We start from the raw sequence: 20,915 nt of genomic DNA, 5'->3' as shown, positions 1-20,915 counted from the left end.
TTAGTTGAGGAGATTCCTGTGCTTAAGCTTTTTAGCAATAAATCAGTTTCATTGGATGTTGGTCTTTCTCACCTGACACATAAGAACCAATCTCTAATAAGAAATGGGAGTAAGAAGAAAAATAAACTTGACCCAGAATATGAGAATTCTTGGTTTAGCATCTATACACTCAACTAAAAAACTAAGGTCATCCAAATGGATTTATTTAAAATAAGAATTACTTTTAAAATATTTTCTACTTTCTCCTATTTGGGCTCCAGAGATAGAGAGCCTTAATATACATTGATTACTACAGGTAGTCCTTGAGTTACAAATATAATGGAGCCTGCCCTTTCCATTCGTAACCCAAGGATTTGTGGAAGTGAATCTTGTACCTTGAATGCAATCATTCCCTCCTTTCACCCACATATTGCTAATCGAATGTACGGCTTGTTAAGTGCACATGGGAATTTCAGGGTGGGGCAGGCCATGTGGGGAGGGGCAGTGATAGAACAGGCCACCTGCTGGAAAAGGCCTCCCCACCCTACTGAAATACCTCATGCTCCCCACAATTGCTTCCCCCTCCCCAACCTGCTGTCCCAGGTCACTTACCATGCGAAGATCTAGCAAGTAGTCCCCCCTCCAGCCTCTCAGCTGCATATCACCTTCTGCAGCTCCATTTTGGCCTGCGCAGGCCTAAGTACAGCTCTGTTTTGGCTGGCGAATTGCCAGGCGATGCTTGCACAGGCCTAAATGGAGCGTCGGAGGGGCGGGCGCGCCCCTCCGAACCTCCACTTTGGCCAGCAAAGTGCAGGACGAATGTCACAGGGACTCTGTGGTTGTTTGTAAGGGTGAACAACTGCTGTGGTGCTGCAAGATTCGTAGTTTCGAGACTTGTTCGTAAACACTAGGGGCACTGATTGCGTAACTTTGAACATTCGCTAAGGGAACACTTGTAACCCGGAGATTCTCTGCATTCAAATTCTTTTATCTTCTCCAAACTAAACATAAGATGACAATATTTATACCACATACAGAGGCATCATTGTTTTTCCATATAAAAGGAGAAACAAAGATGTTTTATGACATTAAGACTGCTCCAGGAATGGCTGTGTCTATCGTCCCATTGCTACCCAAAGAATTAAAGGTGACTGCAGTATCTAGAGACCAAAATACACAGACAAATTAAATACGGTGAACTCAAGGGAAAATTTCTCTCTTTTCTGATACCTGACGTATGACTGACAACTTTGCTATGTAAGCACCATTTTCCCATTGTCCAAAAGGTTGGTAGGGCGTGTGGTTTTTTTCCTACTTCCACAAACCCAGGCAAGAAACTTAATTTATGAGGGAAGCACTTCTGAAGAATTCAATAGGACTTGCTCTTTCATATCTCTCTTAAGTGACATTATAGTTTTATTGTTCATAGATTTGTTTTAGGAATTAGTGCTGAAGGCAACTTTCTTATCTTCCTTTATCTATTGTACTTCAATCAAAGGGTATAGGAGTGTTAACACTACGCATATCATGAGGTTGGGGGTTGAATTTAACTGCAGGCCATTGCTTGGGATATGCTTCTGGCCAGATATGGTTAGAAGTCTATCTGCAGCTCCATTTGGGGGTTAGGGTTGGGGGGGAGGCTGTGGATATTCCCTCCTTCCTTTTTCTACTGAATTCTCTCTAACAATTCCCCAGTTCCCTGTATTTCTGCTGAAATGGTTACACCAGGAAGCAAATGCTGCACAAAAATAAAATAAAATCTGAACCTGCCCCACAAGATGTTGTGCAAACAAATGTGGTAGAATTTGATCCAGAGGTTATCGATATGGGGAAAGGGCACCAGCAGATCAAGGAGGCCTGTAACTCAATCTCAGAGCCTGGCAACCTGCCAAATTGGTGAGAGTTATATCAGGGGCGCGCCCTTTCTCTGTAGGTATAACTTCAGAAAAATGAACACGATCAAGACAAGACACAAATGTTTCCACACCACCCTTTTTGCTGTCTTCAACCCGAAATGAACAAAGTTGCACTGCAGATAAGGAGCAGGTTCACATTTTTCAAACATCCTCATAACTGAACCTAAACAGCCAGAACTAAGTCCAGTGCTTCACCACATCAGGAACTTCCCGTTTGGAACCTAGCTTTTAAAACAATATGGGAATTTTGGAAGTTATGGTTCTATCATGGTAGATTGACTAGGGTGAGCCGGGAAGGAAGGATCCAGCAGGTCATGACTCACGAGTCCACATGAGATTCGCACCCACATGAGATTTAAGTCCAGCCCACCTTGAATTTCATTAACTCTTATCTACCGCCAATTTGCTCTGACTGCTAGTAGTTCAGATTTTTGTAGAGTGTTAGCATGCCATATATCTGTATTCATTTCCATTGCCTTGACTATTATATTAGAACTGGGGGAAACCAGAAGTGGGAAAGGCTGCTGTATAGGAATGGGGTTGCAGATGTTGTCAGGACATGTTTTTTGCTGATGCAGAAAGTGTAACAACACTCATCTGGTCCCCCATTTCTAGTCTAATGCTTTTTCTCCAAGCTAAATATGACAGTATTTATATCATACTCACATTGTTTTTCCATATACAGTAGAGAAATTAATGAAATTTAATGAAATTAAAAATGCTCTGGGTGATGGCTCTGGTCTTCGGGCCGTTATACAGGTAGTCCTTGTTTAGTGACCACAACTGGGACCAGCAACTGGATCATTAAGTGAAGTGATTGCTAAGTGAAATTGTGACTGTGCTTACAATCTTATCTCAGCTTTCCTTTGCTTACAGACCTGCAAAGGTTGTAAATGTGAGGATTGGTATGTGATATGTGAGGATAAAAAATTACTTTTTCATCATTGTTGTAACTGTGCATGAATGCTGTATAGATAGACCTCAACTTACGACCATTCTCTTAATAACCATTTGAGGTTACAACAAATCCCTTAAAAAGGTACTTACGACCTGGATTTGAAGTTCTGACAGCCACTCCCCATGGTCACATGATCACATTTTGGGTGCTCAGCAACTGGCCCAAATTTGCAGCCATTTGCAGCATCCTGCAGTCATGTGACCACGATTTACAATGGGTGCTTACTTCCAGTCTCAAGCAAAAAAACCCTCACTGCAGAAAATGGGTTTGTTTACTGACTACATCATTCTATTAATGACCACTGATTTGCTTGACTAGCATGGTGAGCTGCTTAACAACTACCACAAAAAAATGTCATAAAATATGACATTGATGACCTGCTTAACCACCAGCATGACTTATGGCCATAATTGTGGGGTCAATTATAGTTATAAGTCGAGGAAAACCTGTACAAGGCATTAAACAAGGAATACTTGTTTTATCACTTCTACCCAAAGATTTAAGATGACTGCAGCATCCTAGAGACCACATACAAATTAAATTAAATATGGTGAATTCAAAGGAACATATATCTCCTTTCTCATGTCCAATGTATGATTGACAGCTTTGCTATTTAATCATTATTCTTCCCATCATCCAAAGGAATGTGGTTCTACCTTATGAAATATATAGGCTAAAACACACAGGGAGTAGTCCAAATAATCTTTTTATACCAAAGAAGAATCACCTGGAGATGAGAGGTGTAGATGTCAACTAGACCAAGGCCCAGAGCACTTACCGGTTGCAGTCTGGGCCAGCTTCTCCTTAGTTTTGAGGGCATGGGCCCGCTCTTCTTTGAGACGCTCATCGTCTTTAAGGAGGGCCACCAGCTGCTTGGCCTTCTCCCGCACGTTGACCCCTTGATCTTTGCCATCCCGGTCAACGTACTGAAAATCCTTTAGTGTCTGGATGGCATATATGTTCTCCTTACACTGCTGTGCAACCCTCTCTGAACCTGTCTTGATTAGGTATTCCATAAGTGTCATAGCCTGGAAGAGATGCAAGAAGCAAAGAACTCATGACATTCTCATGAAGATAAAGGTGAAAATCAGAAAATCAGAATCTGAGAAATGTTGGTCCTGGGAAGCAGAATTATGGGAATGCTAAGGATCAAGTCAAGTAAATAAGTTTTCATGTAGGAGACATGGTAATAGGTGGAATTCACTATCCAAATGTCTTGGATAGCTTTATATTTTTAGAGCAGAGGCCCAGGTTGAACTGGATGCAAATTTGCAGGTTCTGTCAAAGAAAAGGGGCAGTTTTTATATGAAAAAATTGCCAGTATTTATATGAATTGATGATTCAATGGTAAAAATGCAGAGCCAGGCAGGCCAAGGATGAATCTCATTAGTAACCTTGGGCTGGTTGCTTTTTCTTTTTCAGCTACTCCTACTCCACAGGTAACTAGGTGATAAAAACCAGTGATCCACATTACAAGGCCATCATACTGACATCATCGTTTGTGGAAAAAATAATTTTAAAGAACCAAAGCAACATATGGTAAGGATTGTCATGATAAAAGGGCAGACTGAGATGAGCACAGACCCTGCATGCTTTCTGTGTTTCTGGAAGGTACCTGCACTGCATTTTAGAGAACATAGACTTACACAGGAATAATAAACAAATGATTCATCCAGATGGGAACCAGATCTAACAAATATCAGAAAGCTAATTGCAACGCCTTGACTTGCTGTCAATAACCACCGATTCCTCTATAATATATCTTGCAAACAGCAAGGTCTCCTACAACTGAAGCAGGAGGAGGAAAAAAAGGAGGGGAAATATGAAGAAACACATCTGGGCAAGTTGTATGCCTCCAAATGTTGCTGGTCTACTTCTCCCACTATTCTACCCATGATGGCTAATGTTTCAGAAAATTGTAACTCAAATCACCAACTTCCCCATTCTTTGTGCAAAATGGCATTCTTCAATACTACGTTTCCCATCATGGTCGGTGCTATTTAGAATCCATCCACATCTAGGGGTTAATGGTTGCCTACCCCATCTAATGAAAATTGTTGTATGCTCCACTTAACGTAGGACATTCAACTTCGACTGAAAATAGCTCACAAAGCTTTACTCGGGCTATATTTTTTACTTGGCCTTGCTAAGCAAATGCGCTGCATATATTCAAAGGAGATACGTAAAGGAATAGAGGTTACTGGCCCATCTAATTCAATAGTCCACATCAGGGGTGTCAAACTGGCGGCTCACGGGCCAGATGCATCACATGCAGGCCACGCCCACCCCGGCCACACTCCACAAAGGCAAAAAATGTCGCAATATGCGTCATGTGACACGATCAAGTTTAACACCCCTGGTCTATATCAAAAGCGTTGCAGGCAAGCCCTGAGAAACTTGTCTTGCAATCTTGAAGACCCTTCTGAACATGAGGCTGAAAAACATCAGCGTAATTTTGTGCTCGACTGAACACTGATTTTGGAAGCTTTAATTAAAAATCAAAAAACCACCCCCGTAAAACTCTCTCCAAATTCAGTCCTGTACAGGTAGTTTGCAATCGGTCGCCTAGCAACCATTCAATGTTATGAGAGATTTCCCCCAAAAAGATACTTATGACCCAGGTGGTAAGTTCCAATGGAGAAGTGGCCCTCCCAGTTCCATGACTGCATTTAGGCATTTGGCAACCAGCCCACACTTAGCGACTTGCAAAGTTCCGTGATCACATCTGGTTTCTGGCAAAAATGGCCGCTTGAACAACAAGGTCGCTTAATGACCGGCACAAAAAAAGTTGTAAAATCAGGTGTGGTCACATGATGACCCACTTAAATGACAGGCATGAGTTGCAACCATAATATCCAGGCTTAATTGAGATCATAAGTTGAGGACTACCTGCACGATGGAATCCCATCACTCCGTTTTAAAGCTTGACTGCCTTGAGCTCCTGGGCTACCAAAAGGTGTCCAGCCGTAGTTTAGAAGCTTTCTAGGTTTCAGATCTTTCCAGCTTTTCCTGAATATGTAATGGCCTGAATTTGAATATCAGGATAAGAAGTTGGTTCTCTACCGCTGATCAAGAGCCCCTCCATTTGCATGCTTGAGAATTAATCTGTATTTGAGAATGAATTAACGTATGTGGACTTTTTGGATAAAGCATGCAGATTGCAACGCACACATCCATTCTTAATACTGTGTGGTGTGTCCCCAAAGAAGCATGCCTTCTGTAATAAAATGCACATCATAATACATATTAACTTTTCCACTTTCTTAACAAGGTATCTGTGGAACAGTGTGGGAATGGAATAAAACAGACTTAACAGTGAATAGCTGTGAAAAATCAAAACAGGATGATTATGGCACCGTTACCAGAGACGTATATATTTGCAAGAACAAGAGACAGTGCCTGTTTACCTTGTAGACATGACGCCAATTTTTCCCATGATCGTTGAGACGCTTCCAGATCATGCTCATGATTTCTGAGAAGGCTACCACATTGTAGGTGAGATCGGCAATTTCAGACATGAGAGAACTAGATGGGCCCCAAGGGTCATTTGATGTAGCCTCACGAACCTTGATTTCGGCTTCAGAGTAATTATGTACAATATTCTTCATCTGGCGGCGCAGCGAAGACGTCGACATGGTGGTGATGGTGGGGTGGGGGATAGGAGAGACCCAATTTGTATTGTACTCTAAGCTTCCTGTGGATGGCTTTGAAATAAGCCAGACTAATGGTAGCCAAAAGGGCTCCCCGGATTAAAGCAAATCAAGTTTTTTAATCAAATGCTTAAGACAGTGAATCCTGCATATCCAGTCTGAATGGAATCTAGTTTGCTTCGCAAGAGGCAGGCCACGACTTCTGCTCCTGTGCCACTTGCCTGAAGTCCCTAGCTGGTCATGCACTCTCTGAGCATCCATCTGGGCGTCGCAGCCATTCCGAGACACAGCTGAAAAAGAAAGAGAGAAAAACTTTTAACATTGATTTATTTAAATTGCTATCCCACTTTTATTACTTTATAAGTAACTCAAGGCAGCGAACATGCATAATATTCCTCCCTCCCCTTTCGCCCCTTTCACAACAATTCTGTGAAGTGGGCTGGACTGAGAGTGAGTGGCTATGCTGCCCCCACTCACCCACCCGCCAAGGTTGGTGTAGAGAGCTTTATTCGGCCTGTTCCCCCATCAGTTCTATTTCAGGTTTTCAGGTAACCCCCAGCTGCAAGCTTAGCACAGTAATTGGCTCGTGACCAAGTAGATAACCAAAAGTAAAACAAACTTGCAGTCAAAATTAAAACAGCCTTGGAAATAAAGGTTTTGCCTGGGTAGGTACCAAAAATAAACGGCCGAAATCTCCTCTGGGGCCTCCACTGAGGTTTGTAAACAAGTCTGGTGGTCCGGTTTCAGAGCTTGCAAGGAGAAGTCAAAGGAACTCCCAAGCTAAGAGTTCAAGGGGTCATTTTTAGCAAAGCTAGCCATGAACAAGCTCCAGACTAACCTTCCAGGCAATGGCTAATTAGTCCACCCGACTGATAACCGGCTGCTCCAAACATAAACACTCTCCACAACTGAATTAACTCCAGTGCGGAATCCCAGAAACGAACTACCATCTGGCCACGACTCATACACATTGCTTCCAGCAACACCTCCCTCCATTTGCCGTGTTAAATAGCCCCTCCCAGTGCAGCGCATTAAGAAGGGTGGGGCCTTTTCTTCATCAATCTGGCAGATCTCCGCCTCTGCCCTGCACACTCTAGCCTCCACAAGGCCGGTAGCTCCTCCCCCTCTTCCTCATTGGCCTGCAAGCTCTCCCCAGACAAGGCATGTACTGCCGGCAGTCCAGGGTCAGCACTACCAGATGTGCCAGGAATGCTCTCATACTCCCTCAAGGCCTCTGAGGAAGACATGGAGGAGCTGTCGTCCACAGGAGACATCACAGTGGACTGAAGTCGGGTTTAGTGTCCAAGGTGAAACCTCAACTCAGAGTCTCCTGGTTTTCAGGCAAGCCCCTTCACCACAACACCAAGCCTGGAATGAAGGATATCGACCCTAATCCTATGCATGATTTGCATGAATCCAAAAATAAGGTCCCAGAACATTATCCAAATTTTGGATTAAAGGCCCTTACTTTAGGACTTTCTTTAAGAACTTGGTCAAACCAAAAGTTCCCTCCCAAGCTAGCTTTAAGTCCTCAAGAGAAGGGCATCAAGAGAAGTGCAAAAAATCAGGCCTGCTTCAAAGATTAACTTGTGGTATTGATAACCAAGAGAAAGAAAAGGACAAAAAAATTCTACACAGCTCTTTATCAGAGAAACTTTAAAAGCAAGTAAAATTAAAAGCTCAGTATGGCACTTTAGATGCTGCATTCTTCATTTCTGTTGTTTAGCCACTTTAAAAGCAGATTGGATCAAGGCTTGTAAATCTGAAAGACTCAACATTTTCTTGGGCTTACGGGTAACAGCTTCAAGACAAAAGTTGCAGCTGAACAACAGAAGAAGATTTTCTTATTCTGGATCAGAACAAAAATCGATCTGTTGCATTTTAGCAGTGGCAACTGGAAAAGAAGATATTATGAGACATGAGCAAGGACACAGCCCACCCTAACAAATACATTCTACGTACTGCAGGAATGTCCAACCTTAGCAACTTTAAAGATTTATGGACTTCAATTCCCAGAATTCCCCAGCCAGCCATGTTGCATTTGCTTTCTCAAAGAAAACTACCTAGTCCTACATCTCCCAGACGATGTAAGATTTGGAAACATGGAGGGGTGGGGACAGAGGAACAATACAATCAAGCTACCCATTTCTTCCTCCATTTACTTTTTACACAATGCAGCATCGCCTTTTTTTCCAGCCAGGTTTCTTTGGTCAAAACACTAGCAGACATCTGTTAAGGTTGCAATTTTGGCAGCATTTACTTGCATCAGCCTGCAAGATCAGGATCCAAAACCTCATATGTGATTTATTTTACAGTTGCTTTTCCTCCAAAAAAGGCTCACGGAGGCACAGAATCTACCTTACTTATAACTTTGTAATGACCTTGTGAAATAGGCTTCAAAACATGTTACAAAAGGCTTAAATTATTGTACACGTGGCCCTCGAATTATGACCACAACTGAGCTCAAAATGTATGTTACTGACACGTTTGTTAAGTGAATTTTATGATCTTTCCTGCCAATGTTGTTAAGTGAATCACTGCAATTAGTGAATCTGCCTTCCCCATTGACTTTGCTTGCCAGAAGTTTGCAAAAAGGGGGTCCCATGACCCAGGGACACTGCAACGGTCATAAACATGAGTCAGTTGCCAAGAGTCTGAATTTTGATCACATGACCACGGGGATGTTACATAGGTTGTAACTGTGAAAAACGGTCATAAATCACTTTTTTCAGTGCCGTTGTAACTTTGGACGGTCACTAAATGAACTGTTGTAAGCCGAGGAATACCTGTATTAAAGTCGGCAGCTGAACAAGGAACTGAACTGGAATCTTCACAACTGACATTTATGAAGCCCCAAGAAAAAAAGGCTTGGAGAGAAAAAAAAAAAAATAGAGGGAATAAGACAAAAATGGGGAAACAAGTTTTAAGTCTTCATACCAGAATAAAATGCTTCAACCCACAACGAAAGAACATTTACCCAAACACACAGAATTTCCGATATTATTTACTAATTTCACTTCTTACCCCCTGCCCCAAACCCCATATAGAAGAAGACAGGAAGATCTCCCCCCCCCCACCTCCCCTAGCCAAGTAACTTTAGCGATTTCAGTGAATCTGAATTTGTCAGAATTGCTTCTGGGACAATTCAGGCCGGAAGCGAAAATTCCCAAGAGTGTATGGGTGGGTGGAATAGAAGGGAGGTAAGAGCAACGGAAAACGGAAATTGTGCAGATGGCAACATCTGACCCCAAATTCTCTTTAACTTCCTGAAAGCCCCTGCCCTACTTAAGCCTTGATATTCTTAAACCTCAATAAGGAAGGAAGCCCACATTTCTAAGGAATGAGTCACAGTGGCTCATTCTTCCTCTTTTCTGCCCCTTTTCATTTTGTTCAACTCAAGTTTCCAGCTCTAAAATTTCAAGTCACCAACCAATAAGCTGAAGACGATTCAAGAGAAGCCAAAGTGACCAAAGGCCCTAATGTGCAACAAGCACACTGAGCTCAAATAAATGGGAGCGTTGATTTCAGGCACACTTTTCTAAATTTCTGTGTTTGAACTGTTCTAATTTCATACAGTTAAGACGGTATAAATAGATGGTAAGGCCATTTTAAGAATATTATTCTCCATCCTGCTTGGGAATACAGAGCTACTTAAAGCACATTGAGACATTATTGTTATTTTTTTTTTAAAGAAACAAAACCTAAAACAAGTTCAACGTCCATCAGTTTTGGAAAACAGCAAAACTGAACAGCTTCTTCACCAGCCTAGAAATCTCTAGGCTTCTCCCAAAATTCCCAGTTAAGCATTTTCTTTTGGAAATTGTAGTCCCAAATTTGATAATTCAGAACAGCTGATAACAGGAAGCATTAACTTTGTCCGAAGACTCATAGCTCAATTTCCTTCACTTCTCAAACATCGCAAGGAACATTAGAGAGACAATGTGAAATGGCAAATATAATACAATGATTTTTCTTATTTTTATTACATTTATAAGTCTTTTCTAACCTCTATGTGGGGGTGATAGTTTCTATCATCTCTCTCTTTATTCTACATACAGGCTGGAGTTAAGGGAACTGTACTTCAAATATTCTGGACAGCACTCAGTTTTACAGAATATAGAGTAACAGAGATGGAATGGGTTCCTGGAGATCTTCTAATACAATCCCTGCTCAAGCAGGAGGCCCTATACCATTCCAGACAAACTGCTGTCCAGTCTCTTCTTAAAAACCTTCAGTGATGAAGCACCCACTATTTTCTGGCTGAAAGCCATTTTCCTGATTAATTGATCTTAGTTTCAGGACATTTCTCCTTGGTTCTAGATTGGATCTCTCCTTGATAAGTTTCCATACATTTACTCCTTTGGGTACTTTGGAGAATACATGACAAAACACTTCAGCAACACACAAAAATTCATTTAATATTTAATTTTTTACTATTTTGTTATTCTTTATTTACAGTAATTTTCAGGGCCATAGCATGGTGGACTGCTTACAGAAAAATTATTCCTATGAAGATTCACACTGAATCCAGATAAATTAAATTATCTTGAAAAGCAGAGGTAAATTATCTCTATCATCAGAATGTTCAAAGTGATTCAAGTCCAGCTACAGAATCATTTCTCTGCGTGGCTCAGAAATGTCCCCTTTGACATAGGCTGCAATAAAAGTGACCGTTTTTGCTACAACTACTGGGATTAACGGGTATCTACGACACTGAGTTCTACTGGCTGGTGAAGAAATTTCCATGTTGTGATTCAGTACCGTCTATTTTGAGAAGAAAGCTACAGCTGCAAAGAAAAATAGGCGAAAGGTTTCCAATTCACTCAAAATATTTTTAATCTCTTCTTGAAATTCTCTACATGTTTTTGCAGCATGCAAGAAGACTGAATGCTTGCATGAAGCAAAGATTCTAATACATTATAATTCACCCCTTTTAATTTTCTATTTAAAAATCTGGTCTATATGGCGTTTAAAATTAATTACATGAAGATTTTTTTCCCATGTTGGTAGCATCAAAGGATTTGCCAGTAACATCACCATTGCCCGGGGGATGCCTGGTTGGGAGCTCCTTTCATATCCTTGTGAAGTTGCCCACAAAAGGGGTAATGAAGCAGCCTGGTGGCTCACAGGCTTAGAACTGATGACCAGCAGGCTCACATTCGAGACCCGTTGCTGCTGCTGGGGTGAGGTGAGCACCCCGTCATAGGCTCCAGCTCCTGCTGACCCAGCAGTTTGAAAGCAGGCAGCTGCAAGTAGATTAATGGGTAATGGGAACACATCAAGATAAGTAACTTTTCTTGATGAAATGAGGCAAATTAGTAATGATTTGGGGGTGAAATAGTCATGTTTCAGCAAAAACAGTTCCACAAATAAATAAAAAAGCTTTTTTTCTGGCCACTGCAGAAATTATAATCCAAACCCCAATTTGTTTCAACTAAAAAAAACAAAATCACCATCAATTGATGCAGCAATTATTCCAGCCATTATATACACTTGTTGGTGCTACCGCTAATTTATTTTGCTTTCTGTCTGAGACCATGGACAGTCTTTGACCAGTCATGATAGACAATAATCAGATGTAATCAGATCAAGGGTCTAACTTGCTATAAGGTAGCCACAAAATGAAAACACATGCGAACATAGACCTCTGACAGGATGTCAGCCTCCTGCAGTTTCCTAAGCAAACATTTTAAGAAAAAAAAAATCAAATTTGTAGACAATTTCAATTAACAGCTGTTTTTGTGGGTTGGCATTTTAAAAAAAACCATCAGTCAGCCCACTTCCCCTTCAAACACCACAATTGCCATCTATAGGTTTGCTTTTCCTTCTCTTGCTTGCCTTGCCAAATGACAGAGGCTGTAACTCATCCTGCAACATTTTTTGATGATTCGGTAGCTTTGGGCAAATTTTAAAACTGCTTCAGCAGCTAATCTTAGCTGAAAATTGGGATTATATCTAGAATCAATAAATGTTAAGGATATAAGACTTGTATTACCATCTCCTCAGAATACTCTTCTGATGAATGGAGCCCCATGTATTTTGTCAGGTTGAAATTGCTTTATGCTGGATAAAATAGTCCTTGGTAGGGTTAGGGTAAAAAGTACCGCAGCATGAAAACTAGCATTGTTTTTGTTACTTATAAATTAAAATTTTCTTTTGGAGAAATTTGCTTTTCTTGCCCAACGGACTATATCCTGCAGGAGATATACCACTCTATAACAGGAATAATTGGCACTGGAAACAGAATCTAATATTCTCATCATCTTAATTTCATTTATCTAAACTGATTCTTATAGTAGAAAAGAGATACCACAATGTGTAATATACAATATTTCTGAAGTTGTGTGTCTTCATCTGGATCTCTAGCACCCTATTGTTTTCAACCTATTCTAACAAAAGCAGGTTTGAAAGAGAATTATATGAATCTAGCATAAAGATCAAATGACATAATTTGTCCATGAAACTTAGATGGTAAAGCCAAGTGCAACTACAAACTTGATGGGCAGTTTTCAATAAATCAATTATCCACTCATATCTGGTTCAACATGGCTAAGGAACTTTGATTTTCATTCCTCTGATGAAAGTTGGGATACAAACATGCATGTTTTCTAAACATTTTTCAGGAAAGAATTTTGCAAATAATTTATGCATAATTATTTGCGCAATAAACACACTCATTATAGCATTTAATATGCATAAGATGTGTTTTCGGGAAAATTTTCCTATGCAAATGAGTACGAGTTCCATAAGAATTTGTATCTCAACATTCTTAATTGTTTTTGTTACTATAAATCATATACTATATTTGATGTGAGGGAAAGGGAGCCATGAAATTCCCACTTCTCAATTTTTTAAAAACAATCACCTTAGAATATATACAACTCTGAATTCATAAAACTGCCTGAAGAGAAACCTTTTCATGGAAAAAAATTACCCTAGAAAATGTTTTGGTACACATTTCTGGATACAAATATTGACAACAAAAGAAAAATATTCTTTTGATGTCTTGATGATAAACAGTTGATGATGGAACCAATTACTTAGAAAGTAACAAAATCATGGAAGGGTTGTTATTTCTTACAACAGTTTAAAGACTGGAACGTTTTCCCTGTGTTTAAAAAAAAAGGGGGGGGGGGAGGGGGTAAAGCAAACCACTCCATTAATCCAGAAAACAAAAGCAACCAAAAAAGGAAGCATGTTCTTTAAAATGCTTAAGATGCATTTTTTAAATGCAAAACTTTTTGTCTATAGTATGGAGAAGGAAATCTTTACCTACCTCCCGTACTGGAGAAAATGTAAATGCAGTTAACGGTGCAAGCGTTCCAACTTATTAAGTGCTCAGAAACAAAGTTCATCCAAGTAAGAATTTATTAGAGACGTCATATTGGCACATCTGGGGAAACCCAAATTTGAGAGTTCCGGGCTTTCCCTCCCCAAAAGAAAATCAAAGATCCATCCCCTACACCCACCGTTCATCACATGGCCCAGTCAACCATCATCCTAACTGGAGCCATTCCTCTAAGCACTCCCCTCCGGGTGCAGGGTGACATGTCCTTGACTTCCTGTGAAAGAATTTTGTTTAGTCTCATCTTCCACCGCTCTATGAAATCCCCCCTCCCAAATTCCCAGGCACTAATAGTGGCAGTCTTGGAGCTTCTGAGTAAAATATGGCCTCCAAGGCTGACAAACGGGGAATCAGATGCAGAACAGAATGATTTGTAATATGAACGAAATTTGCTCTCTTGCTTGCTTAATGTCAAAAGGGAGTTAGACAAAGATCCAGATGCAATAGCTATAACTCATGACAGCTACACGAAACAGCCATGTTCACAGGTAAACTGTTGGGAAAGACAATATGAATTGGGCACTAGGGGAGCTGTAAGTCTACCATATTTTGAAGCACCAGAGTATTTGCTGATTTCTTTTCACATCTCATATATAGTGGCTCACTCTTCTGCCTTGATGGAATAATTTATCCTGGAAATCGCTGACCATCCAAAAAATGCAGAAAAGGTGTGCCATTTTTTCCTAGAAATCTCAAGGAATTCCAAAATAAGGCAATGAAAATTTATTACTGGAAAGAACAATTACTGTTAATAGCATATATTTAATTTTTGTTGGGGGGTTGGAGAAAAGAAGAATGAGAGAGCTAGTAAATATTCACTAAGTTACAAAATCCAGGCAGTTCAACCATTTGAATTTTAAAGAATCCACAAGTTTTGATGATCTCCCAAAACCATTTTTCCCAGCTGGGGATCCTTCAGATGCTAAAAAGATTCCATCTCTTACTTTCCTTAAGAGTGTTGGAAGATATTCTATTGAGAAAAATTAGTCAAAAAGTAGTATGAACTTGTGCAATATGTTTGGTACAATACTATTCTGTGAAAATATTGCTAATGTAGGCTTAATTTATTGCTTTCCAAATTCATTAATTATAATACTCCTAAAAATGAAATATTTTAAAACTTTTCCTTAAAACAATTTAAAAAACCTTTCAAAGTTCAGCCTGCCCCAACCCCTCAACTCTTCTTTATCATTATCCATCAGCTAGTCATGATTATATAGCAAATTAGTTTTACGTGACTCAGTGAAGGTTGAGCACATATGGAACACAACTAAGTCCACAAAAACAAAGCAGATTAACAATGCAGTCTGGATGTACAATTACATTTCTAAGTCAGTATTGCAGAAGTGATTCCCAGCTGTCATACTAGAAATGATTGAGGATTCTAAAACATTTCTAATTTGAAGATTTAATGAAAATAATTTCTGGTGTTCTTCTAGCAGTTCTTTTTAACATTTTTCACTGTTCATTACCTAAATGTCACAGCTGTTGCGTCATTCCATTATGTCCCAAATTTGCTTGAAACAAAGCTAAGCCATATACTCTAAGCAAGGGGTCTCCAACCTTGGCAACTTTAAGACTTGTGGACTTCAACTCCCAGCTTTGCTGGCTGAGGAATTCTGGGAGTTGAAGTCCACAAGTCTTAAAGTTGCCAAGGTTGGAGACCCCTGCTCTAATCTACCTACAGACCACAAGACCCTGAAGGTCACTGACAAAACTGACTCTAGGTAAGATAGCCAGATGAGAGAATGTATAAATAATCTCTCAAATAACCTGAACACAAGGAGAAAGCAAGCTGACTCCAATTTCCTCTATTTTTTAAAAAAAGAAATTGCAAGAAGGAATTTGGGAAGCAAAGACATTTTAGGCTGGTACTGGACAGGTAGTCCTTGAGTTATAACCACAATTGAGCCCAAAATTTATGTTGCTAAGTGAAACATTTGTTAAGTGAGTTTTGCCCCATGTTACAACCTCTCTTGCCACAGTTTTAAGTGAATCAAGTGTTAAGTTAGTAACATGTTTGTTAAGAGAATCTGGTTTTCCCATTGACTTTGCTGGTCAAAAGGACGCAAAAGGGGATTACATGATCCAGGGACACTGCAATGATCATACATATGAGTCAGTTGTCAAGCACCTGAATGTAAATCACATGATCATGGGGATGCTGCAAGTAATGTGTGTGAAAATGGTCATAAGTCACTTTATTCGGTGCCATTGTAACTTTCAATGGTCACTAAATGAACAGTTGTAAGTCAAGGACTAACCATACTTCTCTTTTACCTACTGTATTTCCAAATCAGGCCAGGCTAAAAGTAAAGGAGGCAAAGGAGGAATAACTATCATATATACTGTAGCTGGAAGATATTTTGGACAGATGAATAAAAATGTGGAAACCTGAGATAAAACTCAGGTTCAAATTTTCACTTAGCCATAAAGATTGTGTATTATTTTAAACTTCCTATCTTCATCAAAATTACAAGGTTGTTATGAAAACATGGGAGAGTGAGAGAACATGTATTTCACTTTGTGGTTCTGAAGGAAAAATAGCAAATTCAGTAATAAGTTACTTAACTTCTTAAATTAAATTGAACTAATAATGCATCTGTCCAACAGTGGACTCTTCAATGTAGCTCTGGAGAACTGATATGAAAGCAATACAGAAGTCTGGGGTTTTTGAAGAGCATCTGTTTTATCAATGATATACTATCTCTGAATACAGACATTCAACTAAGAACTGTATTGATTAATAACCCCTGACTGGCTGTTCTAATCTATAATCAAAGCTATCAAAAGGTAGCAGTTATTACCAAAACACATTGTAATAATGGATTTATAGCATGAAGCAGCATTTCTTTCCACCTCGGAATAGTCTATCAATCAATTTCATTTTATTCTCTATTTCTATTACACATTCTAATGTGCTCTCTTCTCATAAATCATCTTTATTTAAAACTTAACCTGCCCTATTCAAATTTGCTGGAGGTTAATTGATATAAATCCTTTCATTTCAATCAATTATTATTCCCCATTATTTGGCACTAATATAACTTGTCTCACGTACCAAATATTGGCCTAAATTCATCCTTATTGCAGCGTGTTCCTTCTCCTGCTGGATACGTACCTGTCTTTCTTTGTGAGTTAATTTCTGAGACGAGACTCGGCTCTTAAAACTGAAAGAAGAACCTCCAGCCAACAGGAAATGGGAGTCGAGACACACTGTCCACACGTTATATAAAGCCAATTCCTTTCCCCAGCCTCCACCCTTCGCTCCCGTTCATACCTTGACCTGCCAATGGCAGTTTACTTACCTGGACAGTGTCAGGGAAATGTCGATCTTCCAGGCCGCAGAAAGGTTGGGGGCTCACACCAACAGATCTGTGAACAACCACGCCGACACTGGAGCCCCCCTCCCTCCCCCAGAGCCCCTAGGAAGCGTTTCAGCCTCCCCAATTCCTCCAGCCAGGAGGCATAGCCGGTGCCCCCTTTAAAAAAACGGGGGGGGGTCCTGGTAGGCCAGGAGAGTAAGAAAGCTTCGTTTTCAAACAGCTCCCCGCCTCGCCCCCTCCCCCCCCCCGAGAAATTGGGCACAGAGAAGCTTGACACGTCAGGTGGAAGTCGAGAGCGGACCTGAGCGAAAGACCTCGGAAGAGACTTGTTCCTTGGAGGGAAGGAGAAGCCGAAAAGAATGGGAGCCTCGGGGAGGGCGAGAAGAGAGAGAAAGAGAGAAGGCGAGCACGGACTGGGTTCAAAGGTCACAAAGGCAAGGAGGTCACGGAGGCCAGTTCTCCAGGGGAAAAAAGGCTTCGCAGGTCAGAAGTCACAAGCGGGACTCCGGGGGCCAGAATGGAGGAGGAGGAAGAGGAGGAGGAGCAGACAACTCAAGCCTCGTCCCTGTGGAAAACCTCGGCCAGACCCCACGTCGGAAGACACCCCCAAACACCGCCCCCCCGCGCCGTAGGCTCTCTCCCGTATCCCAGGCAATGCAGAGAAATCTGGGCCAAGGGAGGGCCGCTCTACCGCACCAAGACTCTATGGCCCTTCCGAAGGCTTTCGGCCTCTCTCAGCCCGCGGGGTAGATGCGGCACTAGCGGCGCCGGGAGGACGGCCCGCAAATCGGAAGCGGAAGCCGGCTCAACTTCCACCTCCAGGTGGTGCCCATTTCCGCCCTCATTCTTCTCCATGTTGAGAGTCCGGTAGTTCACGCATCATAGAGAATCGGGCCAAGGCAAAAAAAAAATATTTTGTTATTTATTTTGTCAAGTGATAATAAGATAACAGGTATAAATATAAACATAGTTATGAATACATGAAATGGGTACATATAAGAAAAAACAAAAAACAATAGGACAGGGACGGTAGGCACGTTGGTGCGCTTATGCACGCCCCCTACAGACCTCTTAGGAAAGGGGTGAGGTCAATAGTAGACAGTCTAAGGTTAAAGTTTTTGGGGTTTGGGGAAGAAACCACAGAGCCGGGTAGAGTATTCCAGACATTGATCACTTTGTTGCTGAAGTCGTATTTCCTGCAATCAAGTTGATTGAGCCGGGATCAAAAAACGAGCCGGGATCAAAAAAAACCCACAAAACACAAACGGGGAAGGGGAATGCAAACGGTCAGGTCGTGTAGATTTTTAAAAAGTAAACGTTTCATACGGCGTTTAATTGAGCGTAAGTTTTTCTTTCATTTCTTCATATGTAAGCATTCTGATTTGGGGGGGAGACCCTATTTCTACCACCACCACCCCAAATCTCAGAAATAGCAACTTTTATTTCACTACATTCAGGGCAAACCTTGCCAAATGTTTCATGAACGAAATGGTATTGTGTGAATGTAACCCATGCTTTTGTAAGTCAGAAAGCAGTTGTTTATACTTAGGGTGGGGTGGGGGGCCCTCCAGTAAGAGTCGCAATTGTTTCTGTGATTATACTGAACTTCTTCCCAACCTCCGCCTAACATTGGTATCTGCTTGCTCAAATGGCGATCCCCACCCCAAGGGAATATCAATCAGAAATGTGTCCTGCGATGAACAGTAGCCAATCCCAAATCACCACCTAAATTTTAAAGGAACAGCACTAGCATTTCCTGCATGATATTAATATAAAGATAAGTTTGAGACTGGATCCACGAGGGAGGAAAATAACAATCTCTCGAGTCCCATCTTCTGCCTGTACCTATAAATGCAATATTTTGATAAAGGCAAGAGACTACTCCAAATCATCACTCTGAATCTTTTATTTTTATCTTACAGATTCAGCAAATTTTCCATTAAATGTAAAGAAAACTCAGTTTATTTTTAACATTAAAGCAGTTTGTACCCAACCCATAAAAGTCACCCCATTTGGCATGTTAAGTGATAGCATACAGTCCCCGTCCCCCCGAAAATCCAGTAGTCTGACTGACTACAAAAATATGTTTATTGGAGCTGGAGAACACTGGTTGAATAGAAAAGTTTTCCTGTTATGTATGAAATTCTACAAACTAGGCACATACAAAAGAATGGTATAGCTGGAGTAATAATAAAGGATCTTGTAAGCATGTATACATAGAAAATAATACAATGGCATTCTCTACTTTAGATATTTTGCTAAAAACTCAAGACCCTATCTAAAAATACTAATTTTCTGAGAAATCTAAAGCAGATAAAAGATCAAGCAAAATTATTTGTCATCTCCTCCCATTCCAGCCAAATACTGAAGGTTCAATCCAAAAATAACAAAAACCCACAGTAAATTAAGCCCATTCACTGAAAGAGGATAGATACTGATATCAAGATTTCAACATCATGCATCTGTTAAAAGGGAAAGTGTGTTGTGAAAACCTGCAGAGATAAAGCTTCCCTTAGGTAGAAATTTTGAATCATAGACCCTTTTCATTTCAGTAACTCCTCAGATATTCATGGAAGAGACTACTATTTGTCCCTAGGATATATTTAAAGTCATTGGTGTTTTAAAAAGCCAGTATAAATTTTGCACTTCTGATCTATAGCAACTGCAGCTTTAATCCTGGCTACCTATTTGTTAGGTTTAGTGATTAACATTGGTCCAGAAGATTGGATTTTTCTCTTAATTCTGTTTCACATTGTTGTGCTTGCGAGAAAAACATTTGGGAAGAGATATTTTTCCTATTCTGAACTTCTTAAATGGCAGAATAAAAAAATGTAATAAAATATATTTAAGAAAAACATAGGAAAGAAAATGCATGTCAAAATTTCATTGCTCTAGAGATATTTATAGCTTTAATATGCTGTTACTTTAGCAGTCACAGGCCTTAAAAGGTAAGCATTTCCCATTACTGTGTTACTCTGCAGCAAGAAATATATTTGCCCACCTACAATTTTCAGCTGATCAACGTGTCTAGCTTTCCTATTTGAAATTGTTATGTTCACGAAAACTTGTTTTCTCCTTAAAATTGGAATATCTGTCCATACTAATCCTACTTTTAAGCAGGATTGTTTATATATATATATATATATATATATATATATATATATATATATATATATATATATATATATATATATATATATATATATATATATATATATATATATATATTATAATTGTGTGTGTGTGTGTGTGTAGGTATACACACCACACACACACACAAAATTTGTGGATGTACTTGTAATACATATTATAAATTACATGATTATATAAAGTTTATCCGTAACAGATCTAATTAGCTTGCCTTATAGTAATACCAGATGTTAGAGTATAACATTAAGAAGCTATTTTGCTGTTTCCCATTTCTATGTCCAGAGAAGCCAAACTCAGTAAAGGCACTTTGAAATAATCATAGCAACATGACATTCCCCATTAAGGTGAATTTAAAATAAGTTTCCTATATCAATATGAGCACACATTTCATCAGGCTGACTAAATTCGGCAGTTCATTAATTTTAAAAAATTGCAAATTCTGAGAAAGGTCAGCTGGGGTTTTCATTAGTTGTATTAGTTACTATTTACTTCATATGTAAGCTTTGGTATTTTGGAGGCAGAATAATTGCAAATTTTTGCATCAGTCCTTGTTGGGAATTTTCAAGAGTCATGCTGCAGTTGTACACATTC

The 20,915-nt window shown here is 40.0% G+C and overlaps 1 protein-coding gene across 16 annotated transcripts in view; it reads right to left on the bottom strand.

Annotated features, from left to right (window-relative positions):
* Positions 1 to 17,958, bottom strand: part of EPN1 (epsin 1) — a 43,362-nt gene extending 25,404 nt beyond the window's left edge. For 8 of the 16 annotated variants that reach the window (XM_087946371.1, XM_087946370.1, XM_026682383.2 and 5 more), the window contains exons 1-3: positions 17,157 to 17,842; positions 6,261 to 6,793; positions 3,632 to 3,881 (exon numbers count right to left, since the gene is read on the bottom strand). In XM_087946371.1, coding sequence (XP_087802497.1) covers positions 3,632 to 3,881; positions 6,261 to 6,488 — 478 coding nt within the window. In that variant the 5' untranslated portion in view covers positions 6,489 to 6,793; positions 17,157 to 17,842. Of the gene's footprint in view, positions 1 to 3,631; positions 3,882 to 6,260; positions 6,794 to 16,969; positions 17,039 to 17,156 lie in introns of those variants that run through there. The other 8 variants (XM_087946369.1, XM_026682379.2, XM_087946373.1 and 5 more) reach the window with 3 other exon arrangements.
* Positions 17,959 to 20,915: the final 2,957 nt, after the last annotated feature.

This window comes from Notechis scutatus, chromosome Z (assembly GCF_049901735.1).
Source record: "Notechis scutatus isolate UNSWTSFEM ecotype Mainland chromosome Z, rNotScu1.2, whole genome shotgun sequence".
NCBI classification, from domain to species: domain Eukaryota; kingdom Metazoa; phylum Chordata; class Lepidosauria; order Squamata; family Elapidae; genus Notechis; species Notechis scutatus.
This window is presented reverse-complemented; position numbering and strand designations above follow the sequence as displayed.